The sequence below is a fragment of the Phyllobates terribilis genome, unplaced genomic scaffold (assembly GCF_046119375.1).
Source record: "Phyllobates terribilis strain yellow unplaced genomic scaffold, ASM4611937v1 Scaffold_11__3_contigs__length_659146591, whole genome shotgun sequence".
Lineage (NCBI taxonomy): Eukaryota > Metazoa > Chordata > Amphibia > Anura > Dendrobatidae > Phyllobates > Phyllobates terribilis.
The window spans coordinates 414,295,013-414,309,204 of record NW_027362771.1 but is presented as its reverse complement, the minus strand read 5'-3'; the positions used below and the strand labels follow the sequence as shown (position 1 = coordinate 414,309,204).

General features: G+C 41.8%; 1 protein-coding gene across 1 annotated transcript in view; it reads right to left on the bottom strand.

The window, feature by feature from the left end:
- Positions 1-14,192, bottom strand: part of SQOR (sulfide quinone oxidoreductase) — a 78,936-nt gene that overhangs the window by 15,654 nt on the left and 49,090 nt on the right. The window contains exon 4 of the mRNA XM_073653089.1: positions 8,866-8,919. Within this exon, the coding sequence (XP_073509190.1) occupies positions 8,866-8,919 (54 nt within the window). The remainder of the gene's footprint in view (positions 1-8,865; positions 8,920-14,192) is intronic.

Sequence of the window (14,192 nt, the reverse complement as noted above, 5' to 3'; positions counted from 1 at the left end):
CCCGAATTCTATCTATCCCATTCCTGCCATCAATGCCTACCAGCAAAACAAGAAAAAGGTACAGCTGACACAATAAGGCTATGTGCACAAAGTTTTTCGAGCAGAAACTGAAGGTAAACTCTTCAAATCCTCCACAATAATTCAAAACTCTCCAAAAACTTGAGTCTTTTTGCTGTGTTTTCTGAGAGGAAACGGAGCAGAACCTCCGTGTTCATGTAGTCACTGAGCAGAAACTCTCCAAATCCTCCTAAAAAAACTCACAACTCCTGAAAATCTTGGGAGTTTCCATTCAAAAACTTAGGAAAAAACACAAAGCCTGATGCATCAAGGTTGGCGTTGTTCACACCGGTCATGATGAGGGGCCGTGCTGGAGCCAGACGTTCCTGACTCATAAAGAGGTGCACGTCTCTTCATCAATCAGGCCAGTGGTGCTCTGTGTGCACCTCGCCACAAATCCTACTCCAGCCCCTGCTGGAGTAATTTGTGTCATAGCGAACATTGACATTTGTCATAGATTTGCGCACACAGCCTCCGACTGAAAAAGCCGTTTGCCAGATTTGTGCCTGTATTTGTCTAGAATTTATTCGTTTTTTTTATTTTTGTACCTTTTTATGTTCACCATAGTCGCTGGAGTTTATGATTTCCGGATGTCTTCGGCTGATTCATCATTTGGTGACTTCAAAAATGTGCTAAATTTGTCACCAATATAAACTAGGACCCCACCCGCCCCAATTGTGACTTTATGTAAAAGGTACGAGTTTTTGCACTAAAAGGACGCAAAAATGGTTGAAGACAAAGATAAGGACCATTTTTTCACATTGTGCAAAATTCATGTAATGCGTGCACCACGTTGAAGAATTTGGAGCAAAAAACGGTAATGAATACCACAAGAAAACTATAAAGATTAATAAGATATGATAAGACATGATGACGTCTGTAAAGTGCTGTGGAATTAATTTCGCTATATATGGGCTCATGCAGACGACTGTGTTATTGGTCCAAGTGTGATCCGACAAAACATCAGATTGCACTTGGACAAATGTTATTCTATGGGGCTGCGTACATGTCCGATTCTTTCCTCCGACAGACTGTCTGGAAAAATAAATTGCAGCGTGCACAAGTTTGATCCGACATTGGATAGCACTCGCTCATGCAAGTCAATAACTCTATGGAAAACATCGGACTGCACTCGGATGACATCTCAGTGCAGTCTGATTTCAGCGCACTGACAAAATGGAGAAATTTATATCTCTATCTTCTCCTCATCCGAGAGATTGGGATCACATTATGATCAAACTCTGATCAGAGTGTGAGTTACATATCGGCCGGAATCTCTTGTATGAGAGGATATACACAGGTGTGACCCCGGCCATAGCAACTACAATAAATAAAAAAACATAACACAGCGAACAGTACCACCTAGTGGACAGATAATGTAATAGCTGGACAAACAAGAAATGTTCTGCAGCACAAGAAAAAAAATCTCAAATACCAAATAAGCATTTACACCTGTCGACTGCAGTCGGTAAACAACCATTGGCTGGTTATATACAAACCAATCATTGGTCATTTAACAACCTTTTTAGACAGTCCAACAAGTACTCTGTGCACAGAACAATAATTAATACAATTGTTGTATGAGCATACAGTCGTGGTCAAACGCTTGATTAGCTGCAGTGTTCCTGTATCATAACAATGTCACACAAGCTTCAGGAGACTCCGAGCAGACATCGCTGGAGAGGCGCCGGTATGGGAGGCAGGTATCTTATTTGTATGTCCACTGGGGAATGTGGTATTTAAGAAGATTTTCTGCACCATTTCTGCACTTAAGTAAATTTGGCTACTTGCCTTTTTGAGTGCGTTTTTTTACTTGCTTTTTTACTGTGTCCTTGAAGCTGTGTTTTTTGTCTTTTGTTGGGGTGTCATATTTTAAATAAAGCTGCTTTGTTTTGGATACTTCCTGGTATTTGGCTTTATTGATATAGTAATGTGCTCATGAGAGTTTCTTACCTGCAGATTTTCCCCATCTAATGCAAGTCTTTGTGGGAAATCTGCACATAAAACTCATCCAGCAAGTGAAATGAACATGTTGCGGGTTTGACTCAAGCACCGCAGGTCAGTTTACACGGAGTTAAAAAAAAAAAAAAAAAAAAAAAAAAAAAAAAAAAAAAAAAAGCCCAGTGGACAGGAGATTTCCATGAATCCCATCCACCCTGCTGCAGCGGTAAGACGCTTTTTTGATGTAGTGAAAATCCGCAGCGTCAAAATTTCACCAATAGCTCATTGTGGGAACATAGCCTTAGACCATGTGCACACATTCAGTATTTGGTCAGTATTTTACATCAGTATTTGTAAGCCAAACTAGGAGAGGAACAATCAGAGGAAAAGTATAATAGAAACACGTCACCACTTCAGTATTTATCACCCACTCCTGGTTTTGACTTACAAATACGGAGGTAAAAAACTCACCAAATACGCAAACAATTTTGCACAGCGCACTACACTGCAGAGATCCCTCACGCTGAGTAAGGAACCGGTTGTGAAAAATCTGAATCCTACCCCTGCTTAGGGTATGTTCACACGGTGCGGATTTGCTGCAGTTTTGACGCTGCAGAATTTCTGCACCATTTCTGCACCTAATATGCAAATTAGGTTACTTGTGGTTTTTACATGCGGATTTGCCGCATGCGTTATTTGATGCGGTTTTGCCGCATGCGGTTTTCATGTCCTCATGTAGAAATGAGAGAATAGTTTTTTTTAAAACAAACTTTATTGATCATCATGTAGCGTTTTTGTGTGCATTTCCGCTGCGGAAATGCACACAAAACACACATACAGCTTTTACACATGCAGATTTTTCTCATCTAAGGCCAGTTTATGGGGAAAATCCGCATGTGTTTCCGCAAGAGAAATAGACATGCTGCCGATCTGAAAAATGCACCTTGTGTCAGTTTCCGCAGGTGCACAAAAACGCATAGTGGGCATGGGATTTCTAGAAATCCCATCCACTACGCTGTAACATCTGGACGCTGCAAATCCGCACCGTGTGCACATACCCTTAGAATACTATAATGACTCCTTGCTGAAGATAATTGACATGCAAGTGCACGGCAGTTAGCTTGACATGGGTAATAGTAAGTCATTTGACTGCCCAAAATTAACCTTGGCCATTCCTAATCATACCCCCATACCCTGATAACTAAAACAAAATACAAAACTCCAATTGGATTTTACATGGCACAGCAGTCGTTTATTAACATTTAAACAAATAAACAAAAGAGGTGGGTGGTCCTCGAAGCCCCAAAAACTTGATGGACAAAAAACATTCCACATATTCCCATTTTTGTCCCCTCCCAGGTCATAATTTGCCTCTAGCTGATAAGCACCAGCTCAGAGGCACATAGAATAACCTGTCTATTGTGTCCAACCATAAGCCGCAGGCCCGTGCAATCCCTCCCTTGGGATATTAAGACCACTTTCCACTCAACTCCATTAGGGGGAGCCAGAAACCTCATGAGATTTTCCCCCTTCCCAGTGAACCGCCATTATCCAGGACCACCAACTTTGAGGACCCCCCCACCATGCCATGCTGCTATGAAAAATAAACTTAACACAATAAATCCTCAGAATTAACAAAAACCAACTCAAAATCCCTTAAATTCTTCCATTATGATCTTCCTTGTTGACAAATGTATTCACAAAAAGGGAGGGTGAGTGGGAGATCTGCTCTGGGTCATTGGCCTTCTCTAAAGCCCCCGTCACACTAAGCGAGATCGCTAGCGAGATCGCTGCTGAGTCACAAGTTTTGTGACGCAACAGCGACCTCAGTAGCGATCTCGCTACATTTGACACTTAGCAGCGACCAGGCCCCTGCTGTGAGATCGCTGGTCGTGTCAGAATGATCTGGACATTTCTTTGATCGTTGAAGCCCCGCTGGGTAGCATGCATCGGTGTGTTTGACACTTTACCAACGACCTTGTTGACGACTCAGACACAGAAACACATAGGCGTGCATCGTTATACAGATCGTCACTGGTCGCTGCATCGCTGATGCATCGTTGGAAAGATCTGACTGTTTGACATCTCACCAGCGACCACATAGCGACGCAGCAACGATCCCTGACAGGTCGTATCGATCCCTGACAGGTCGTATCGTTGTCGGGATCGCTGTAGCGTCGCTAAGTGTGACGGGGCCTTAATGGTGGCCAGCTATCACATGACCCCACTATTTAAAAGGTCACCACCCCCCATGGCTCCCTCCTCCCCCTGCTTGACCCACAGCCAACCTCCAACATCACTTAACCCCTCAGACAACATAACCCTACCCCGTCCTAACTTCCCGCCCTAACTCTGTCATGTCGGCCTCCCCTCAGGTCAGGGAACCAGTATGGCCTCTTCTACAGAAGGAGAAAGCCAAACCGGAGTGAGTATTTCCTGTGACACAATACAGCGTACACTGCAAAGGAATGGCATGCATTGGTGTTGCCCATGAAGGAAGCCTCTCCTAAAGCTCATGCACAAAAAAAGCCACACTACAAGTTGCCAGGGCCCATGCTGAAAAATATGAAGACTACTGGGACTACATGGTGCCTACATCTATATTGATAGAGAAGATGCTACCATCAACCCGTGCCCTTGGTAGACGTGCACTTTTCCAACATGATAATGTCCCAAAACACACATCTAAGATCATTGTTGCATTTCTGAAGAGGACAAGGTGAAAGTCATTCAGTGGCCAATTATGTCTCCTGAACCCAACCAAAGACCTATGGGGAATTCTGAAGAGACAAGATGAGTATCACTCTCCGTCCAGCATCCAGCCTCTAAAAGAGGTCGTTCTTCAATGAAAATAGATGTTGCAATATGTCACCAACTTGCTCATTTCATGCCTAGGAGAATTGGTGCTGTACGTAAAAATCATGGAGGTTATATAAAATACTAGATGTAGTAGTTTAGTAGCTTTGATGTGGGGTGTATTCATTTTTGATTCATTTCTCACCTTGGAAACAACAAAAACCCTCACTGTTGCCCTGATCCACTCCCGCCTTGACTACTGTAACTCTCTATTAATTGGCCTCCCCCTCACTCGACTTTCCCCCCTCCAGTCCATCCTCAATGCTGCAGCCAGGGTCATCTATCTGGCTAATCGTTACTCAGACGCTTCTGCTCTGTGCCAGTCATTGCACTGGCTGCCCATGAATTATAGGATCCGATTTAAATTGCTTGTTCTCACCCACAAAGCTCTCCACAGTGTGGCACCCCCCTACATCTCTTCCCTCATCTCTGTTTATCGGCCTACCCGTTTTCTACGCTCTGCAAGCGACGTTCGACTAACATCCGCACTAATCCGTACCTCCCACTCCCGGCTTCAAGACTTCTCCCGAGCTGCACCTATTCTTTGGAATGCTCTACCCCAAGAAATTAGGATGAACCACAACTCACACAGTTTTAGGCGCTCCCTAAAAACACATCTGTTTAGGGCAGCCTATCACCTTCCCTAATCAAAGTCCTTTTATATTCTTATAGCCCATCCCTTATTTCTCCAAACATAAGTCTCCACCGAACCAAAAAGCACTACAGATACTGGCTGGTGATGAGCTCATGCAGCCTTTATCTATCCCTCATCCCCTCAAGATGGCTGGACCATCCTTGTAAATAAGCCATTGTTCGTTCTGTCACCCCCACCTCATTTTAGATTGTAAGCTCTTACGAGCAGGGTTGCCATTATTTTTGCTGTAATTATTGTATTATCTTTAGCGATGTCACTTATGACTGTTGTACATGAACCTGTGAATTGTTAAGCGCTGCGGAATATGTTGGCGCTATATAAATAAAGATTATTATTATTATTTTTGCATCATCTAAATTTAAGTAAAACTGAAGATTTTGTAATGAATTTTATAACCTTGATCATATGAGAGAAAACTTCATGACCAGCTATTTAGATGCGAGCACAATGTATCTATCTGGGGTTGATTATATGGGTGTGGGAATATATAGACAAGTTATGTAAAAAAAAAAAAGAGTTAGAAATGGTATGTCAGTAAGAGGTAGGTGTAGTGTGTATTACAGCATAGGGAAATGCAACCCAAGAGAAAATGAAGGAGGGAAAAGGTATGAGGTATTTTTTTGTATCACACCTTCTCCCTCCTTAATTTTCTCTTGGGTTGCATATCTGGTGGGTTACATGTCCATCTATAATCTGACCCTGCCTTTTGGTATATATATTTTTCTTTCTATTATTGCATTTATACCTCACTAGGCATATTTAGCTAGGATATTTTTCTGTGTATATGCATTCTTGTATGTTTAGTGATTGAAAGTTACTGCCTTTTATGTAATTCAATGTTGCTGCCTTGTAAATTTTGTAAAAATTATAAGGGGTAACGTTTCTCCTTGTGGAGAGTGACATACCGGCTCTGGCATGCCAAGGTAAGGAGGCTTATTCGCTGTGCAATGCTCCTCTGAGAAATTTAATATGCAAATTGCCTCTTCAGAGAAAAAGAGGACTTGAACTCTTTAGCGCCACCTATTACAAGCAGCAATCCTACAAGTCACAAATAACCCTTTGTAAAATCATAATTTTTTGCATATCTCACATCTGGCTCTAACCAAAGCAACCCTGGTTTATTTATCTATCATGTAATAGGCTGTTTGGGAGATTGTTTCCATTACAAAAAGTATTCCCCCTACTTTTTGTTTTAATGTTTTTAGGTCTTCCCTGTGTATTTTAATTGTATAAATAAAGGTATTTTTTCTAATTTTTGCAAGCATCTCTTTATTTGTGGGTTATTGGTGCCATATATACACCTTCCTTCTTTCCTCCTTGCATGCACACTGCAATAATGGCCACTGTTGGACCCATATGCTCAAAAGGTATAAGGCCTACAGTGTCCACAGTCAGGATGGATACCTAGCCATCTGTCCACTTTAGGGGCCCTTTGTAATAAAAACACCCTAGCTAGTGAGTGGGGACCTATAGTGGATGGATGCTGAGGCATCCATACTCTACTGACTGTGATCACTGTCGGCTATATACCTCCAAAGCGTATGGGCCCGAAAACGACCATAAACCCTGTGTGTCCCTAGCCTAACCAGCTTATTCCTGGTGCATAATCACTGAGGAATCAATCTTTATATATGACTAAGTGCAAAGACACAGTGTGCACTTAACCAGATTACACAGGACCATCTGCTGCCAATAACGACCATTTTTAAGTTTCCTTAAGGCTATGTGCATACTACGCGTTTTTGGTGCATTTTCGCAGCGTTTTTTTCCGCTCGGAAATGGGCCAAAACATGCTAGGTAATTCTTGTGCCAGCTAATGCAATGACAATCCTGAAGTGCTCTGCACATGATCAGGAATTTTCCTGTTAGGATTGTCATTGCTTTTAAATCTGCAGCATGTCAATTCTTTGTGCGTTTATGCAATGTTTTTCACCCATTGACTTTGAGTCAGTAAAATTCGCAGCAAAAACGCAGGTATAAAAATATTTGCGTATTTGCTGCGGATGTTTGCTGCGTATTTGACTGAATTCAAGTCAATGAGTCAAAAAACGCGGCAAAAATGCACAAAGAGCTGCCCGCGGGAGACTACTCCTCCCATCATCCGACGGCCACTCAGGCTGACAATAGCAGGAGCTGGCACAGCTGAGGGGAGAAGTAGTCTCCTCAGCTGGCGCCTGTGCACTGTGTAAAAAAAAAAAAATAAATAAAAGTTTTTAAATAAAATAAAAACACCTTATATTCACCTGTCCGCCGTCTTTCCGATGTCCCACGGTGATCCGATCACATGGCAGCCGGCGATACATTGACGGGGAGAGTGATCGCTCCCGGCAGTGTATAGAGCTGAATTGCCGGAGTTCAAACAGCTAAAGACCAGCTGTAACCTCCGGTGCCCTCACTAATGGCATAGGTGCTGCGTGAGAATTGTCCCATGCAACACTGATGCAGTAAGTCAGGTCGCCGGAGCTCTCAGCTGATCAACAGCTGTTTGAACTCAAGTTACCTCAATCCTGCAGCTCAGCGCTATACACTGACAGGAGTGATTACACTCCTGTCAGTGTATACAGTGCTGTCTTCTATAACAGTCACATCAGTGATTGCTGATTTGGCTGCTGTAGTAGTGACCCAGATGGTCGTGGGACACTGAGGATTACATCATGAAGGCGGACAGGTGAGGGATATTATTGTTTTTTATTTTTGCTTTTTTACAGGAGACGAGGGCTTCAGGGATTAGGTGTTAGGTGAGTATAAAGTGATACATGAGTAAAACCGTGTTGATTTTTATTTAGATAAAAGACTTTATTCTGGCCGTGTCTTTATTTAAAAAAACTTATTACGGGGTTAGTAATGGGGGCGTCTTATAGACCCTAAAAATCACCCCACCCAACAAACAAGCATTTTTTGATCATTGGACAACGAGCATTCCTAAATGGGCCCTAACTTTCATCTCCTGTTGGTGTTTGCTGTCTGACCCATATAGGTTAGATTTTTTTTTTTCATTTCATGTGCACCGTACCGTGATATAACTGTATCTATGCTTGTTTTACCAAAAGTGTCAATGCTGGTGACGCAGAAGGTTGGGGGACTAAGACGGTTACGAGGATTTCTGGGTCATATACTACCTATACGGAATTTTGACTGGGTGTAAAGACTTTTCCATAGTACAATAACCTGTCCCTACAGTACTGCTAGTAAATCTGGATAGTATGTGAACACCGTTTTTACATTTTTGTTCCTACGTGCAGTAATATCTATTACCATTCACTTTATATCAAACAAAATGACAGAATATCAGTTGATCACTTATTAGTCACTTCAGCATGTACATTCATACACAATAAATATAATTAATACTTTACCTTTTCATACTGCAATTTGAGACCAAGAGCAATAATCAAATATTTATAGCTGATCTGTAAAAAGGAAAGCAAAAAATTAGAAAACTATTGATCCTGCCAATGCCAAGTACCTGCAACAAACTTGTGCCCATACTGCAAAGTGCAGTGTGTTAATAAGATGAACTGCTGAAATGGTACATCACTATGTAATCATCAGTTGCATTCTGAAATATAAGAGCTTTACGAATGTAACTAATCTTATTTAAACCCTATTTTATAGCTGATATATTAAAATAATCTACATACAAAGGCTCCGACAATCTCCCTCATTTCTAAAATGAATGAGGTGATGTTAATGGAGGAACTCACTTCTATGATTAATAATTCCTATAACTGTTTCTACAAAACTTGGTTTTATTGGCTGGAATTTAGATCCTCTGCTGACTATTTGGCTCTTATCGGTGAAAACTGAGCCCGTACTTTTTGGGCCCCACCTTTGAACGCCCTTCTCCATTGCCTTCCCTTACCCCCTACCTCTTTTCTTCATGCTACTTCTGCTTTTCTCTTTTTTCCTACTTATTCTTAGTCTACTAAGGAACATTTTATTTAAATACATTCAATTGTGGAACTTATTATTATTCTAAGATCTATTGATTAAAATGAACTTTTGCTTGTGGGAAAACCCCTTTAAGTAACTTCATAACTACACTGTATATGTCTCTGTTCAAATATGCCATCACTTTATGATCCGTGTGTGTATGACCCTTGGTATCCTCACCAATCTCCAGAATGAAGGAGAAGGTGCTCTAGGGTCGGCCTGTTACTCCCCCTGCAGTTCCCTGGCTGTGCAAGGACCTGCCACCAGCCCTATCAACTGGAATGGGGCCACGCTGCAGTTCTGTGGCAGGGGCACCACTACGCAGAGAGAACATAGAAGGGAGCGCAGCACTACACCTGTATTGTGTCCCCTTCATGCTCCGTTTCACTGGAAGTCCCAGAGAGTAACGGCAAATCCTAAAGATAATCCATCACTTTAAAACCTGCAATCACCCTTTAACACCGCAGTGAATGTACCGTATGTCAAATGTATTTGCAGAGTCCCCTGACCCAGCAAACAGGGGCTTGTTCATCAGGTGACTGGCAGCCTGCTCATGAGGAAGACTATAGGAAATTAGCGTTTCCAGGTACGATGATCAGCCTGTGTAAATGTAGCCCAAAGTCCCCCATACACATTATACTGTTAGCCGAACCTGCCCATAACGATGGGCTCGGGCGACACTCTAATGTGTAAGGGGGAGCCCAGACAATTTATTGTCAGGGGAGATAAGGATCTGGCATGTTTGATTTCAGACTGATGATCCTTTTGGTCTCCCTGAGATTAGCTGCTGCCATAGATCAGCAGAGCCAGCACTCCTGTGTATGGGAGAGCCCAGAGAGATAGCGGCCAGCTGAACAATCGGACAAGCCATAAGACTGCAAGAGGCATTTAGTAGTCAGAACAAAAAAAAAAAAAAAAAAAAAAAGATTAATTATAGGGGATCTTTAAAGAAAGGGATAGATCAATAGGTAGGTCTGGCATCTGTCCTGTAACCCAACAACTATTTATTTATTCATTTATGTATTTAATTGGCTTATCAATTTATTTATTGAGGATTATCTACTTGTATGGTTTTAGATCTATTTGCCACCTGGATTGTGCGCTCGCTTTTCTTTGGTTGTTTTTCCTACCCTTGTATACTTAAATTCTTGATCAAATCAAATATCTAGTATTTTACACCATTACTATTGATCTCTTGTCGGTTTTTTCTTCTGTCTGTTCATTTATGCATTTTTTCCCCAATGGGTCACTATTTAATGTAATCTACACATGCACTTTAATCCTGGAGACTTCTCCTTATACATAGATGGGTACTGATTACCATATATGAGTATATATTATTTTTATGATTTACATGTGTACTGCATTACTCTTGAAGTGTTCCTTATGTGATAGCTGATGGCTGAGCGCTCATTCGACTGCCAGCTCTCTCTCCAGTCTCCTGCATACACATGAATGTTGGTCCCTGGAAAGCGTTCATGTGTTTTCAGGCGGGAATGTGGAGAAAGTTGCTGACAAACATTTCTGTGACCAGCGATTTGTCTCCTGAATAACAATAGGATTGGACATTAACATTTAAACTGCCTGAATCTTATCTCCCCCAACATCAACTGGGGGGGGAAGAGTTGGGAGGCCCATATACTGTGTATGTGTTTGACTGTCAATCAATCCCTTCAATATTGGCAGGTTCGGCTGACTTTAGTCTAATCTGTATGGAGGCCTTAACATTATCTTGTTCACACAAGTGGTGTCCAACAGATCTTCATAAAATTAAATGCTAACACCAAATATATTCTCTATGTTTTGTATGTAAAGGGAACCAGTCACATCAAGAGGCTATTAACCTGCAGATTTGGGGTTAATCTGCCAGTTAATAATGTTCAAAAGCTGCATGGCCACTGCACTGAATGCCCGGCTACTGGGAGGAGATGAACTTTATACCTCCTGGCAGCCTCTGGCTTTTAGTTGTAGAGGCGCGGCTTCAGTTACCGCGCAGTACATAGTGAGGGACAGCTGTACCTACACCCCGACACTGACTGACAGCTGGCCCAGCAGTGCATCAGTACAGAGCTGGCTGTCAGTCAGTGCTGGGGCATGGTTGTAGCCGTCACTCACTATGTACTGACCAGTAACTAAAGCCGCGCCTCTACGACTAAAAGCCAGAGGCTGCCGGGAGGAAAAAAGTTCATCTCCTTCCAGTAGCCGGAAGTTCAGGTCAGAAGCCAGGCAGCTTTAAAACGCTATTAACCTGAAGATTAACCCGTTATCTGCAGGTTACTAATGTTTTGAGATGTGACAAGTTCCCTTTACGAAATGTGGAATTGGAAATTATTTGTGATTACGGTGTGAAATGTTGAGACCTCACTTCTAGTACCTAATAGTGACTGCGAGGACCAGAGCTAAGGAGCCACTCATTCAAATTACATGGGCTGAGCTGCAATACCGGTCAAAGACTGTGGACAGTGGTGACGTTGTCAAAGGAAGAAACAAGCCATCTTATACAAATCCTTTAAGATACTACTCATACCCGCACAGGTAAGACAATCCAGTCTTCCTAATTAACCCCTTCGCAACATCCGCCATATATGTATGGTGCATGTCAGAAGCGGGTATATGGAGCAGACTCCCACAGAGAGCGCGCCCCATGCCCGGCAGGTGATAGCTGTGTATTACAGCCAGGACCTGCCTCTCACGGGTGGAGCAGACTTCCGCCTGCTATTGTTAACTTGTTAAATGCAGCTCTCAATCTCTGACAGCGGCATTAAACATGCAGCGGCATTTAATGACATGTGCGTGTCATTAACTCCGCCCATCGGCGTACCAGTGATGTGATCGCAGGTTGCTGATGGGTTGTCATGACAGCCGGGGGTCTGCTGATGACCCCCATGCCTGTCATTACTGAGCTCCTTTGAAACCCTGCCTGTGGCCAGACTTCAAAGGAGACTATGATGTCTGCTATATGCAGCGATACTGTGGCATCGCTGTATATAGCACAAGCAATCAGAAGATCGCATCTTCAACTCACCTAAGGGGGCTAATAGTAACAGTGAAAAATAAAAAAAATGTTTTAAATAATAGGAAAAAAAACTAAAAGATCAAATAATCCCCCTCTCCCCACTATTGAGAAGATATAAAAAAAGTTAAAAAAAATACACATATGTGGTATCGCCGCATTCAGAAATGTCCGATCTATTAAAATATAAAACAATTAACCTGATTGGTAAACACCATAAACAGACAAAATTCAAGAACGTAAAAATTAAGGTTTTTTTGGTTGCCACAATTCCACAAAAAATGCTGTAACAAGCGATCAAAAAGTCACATCTATCCCAAAATGGTATCAATAAAAATGTTGTCTCGCCCCACAAAAAATAAGCCGTCCCACAGCTCAATCGGCCGAAAAATATAAATGTTATGGGTCTCGGAAAATGGCAACACAACCTCCAAAATTATTTTTTTTTTTGCAAACTTCAGATTTTTTTTTTTTACCACAAAAATAATTATGATAATGAGGAGAATCATATTGTGAGGTAATTTTTACCACAAAATGTACACTGTGAAAACAATTTCCAAAAAACAAATGTCAGAATTTTTTTTTTTTTTTCTTCACAATTTCACTGCACTTGGAATTTTTTCCCCGTTTTCCAGTACACTGTGGTAAAATGAATGGGGTCATTCAAAAGTACAACTCGCCCTGCAAAAAACAAGCCCTCACACATATATGTGGACAGAAAAAAATAAAAAAGAAGGGAGTTATGGCTCTGGGAAGAGAGGGAGGAAAAAACAAAGGCAAAAACGGAAATTGGCTGCGGCGTGAAGGGGTTAATCCAGCCCTCTATGTTCAACCACATGCTCTGTAAATAGTTTAAAACACCGTAAAAAAGACTGGAACGTGCAGCGCAGTCTTCACATGTCTGCCTGTAAATATACCGGCTGTTGCTCCTAGTATCCAGGCTGCACAGTGACACAGAACTCTTATCAATGGCTGTGGATCCTAGCTATTAATAAATATAGTTGTACAGGATTTTTTTTAATATAGTCTGTGAACAGAGAATATGATAAAATAAAAAAAACAACTAGTCCTCACCCATTAAATCACCTGCCACTCCAGCGCTCCCGCTCTCTTGCTTCCACATGTCTTTGCTCATTTTCCTGCAGTGCTGATGTACAGATTCTCCATATGATGGTTTTAGTCAATCAGTGGCCTCAGCAGTGGTGCCTGCCCATACAGCACAAGATTACTGAGGCCAGGGATTGTTTGCAGTGACCATGTAATGCACATGCATGTCATTGCTGCAGGGAAGTACACAAAGATCACGGGACGATAAGCATGTGCACCACTGTTAGCATGCCAGGTTTTTTTTTTTATGTAGAAAACATACCAAGAAGAATCATTTCAGAACTTATTCCACCTTTAATGTCACCCATAATCTGTACAATAGTAATTTTATGCAACTAAAATAATGTGGTTGCATAAATATGCACAAGTTAATACTTGATTGAAGTATCCTTTGAATTTATGACAGCATTTAATCTTTTTGGATAGGAGTCTATCAGCATGGAACATCTAGAATTGGTAATCATTGCTCACACTGTCATATCGTGTATAGCACCCTCTTCAGGTCAACACACAGATTTTCAATTGGAGTCAAGTCTAGGCTCTAGTTGGGTCATTCAAAAACTATAATTTTCTGCCGTCAAACCCATTCTTTATTTGATTTGAAGGTATGCTTAGGGTAGTTGTCATGTT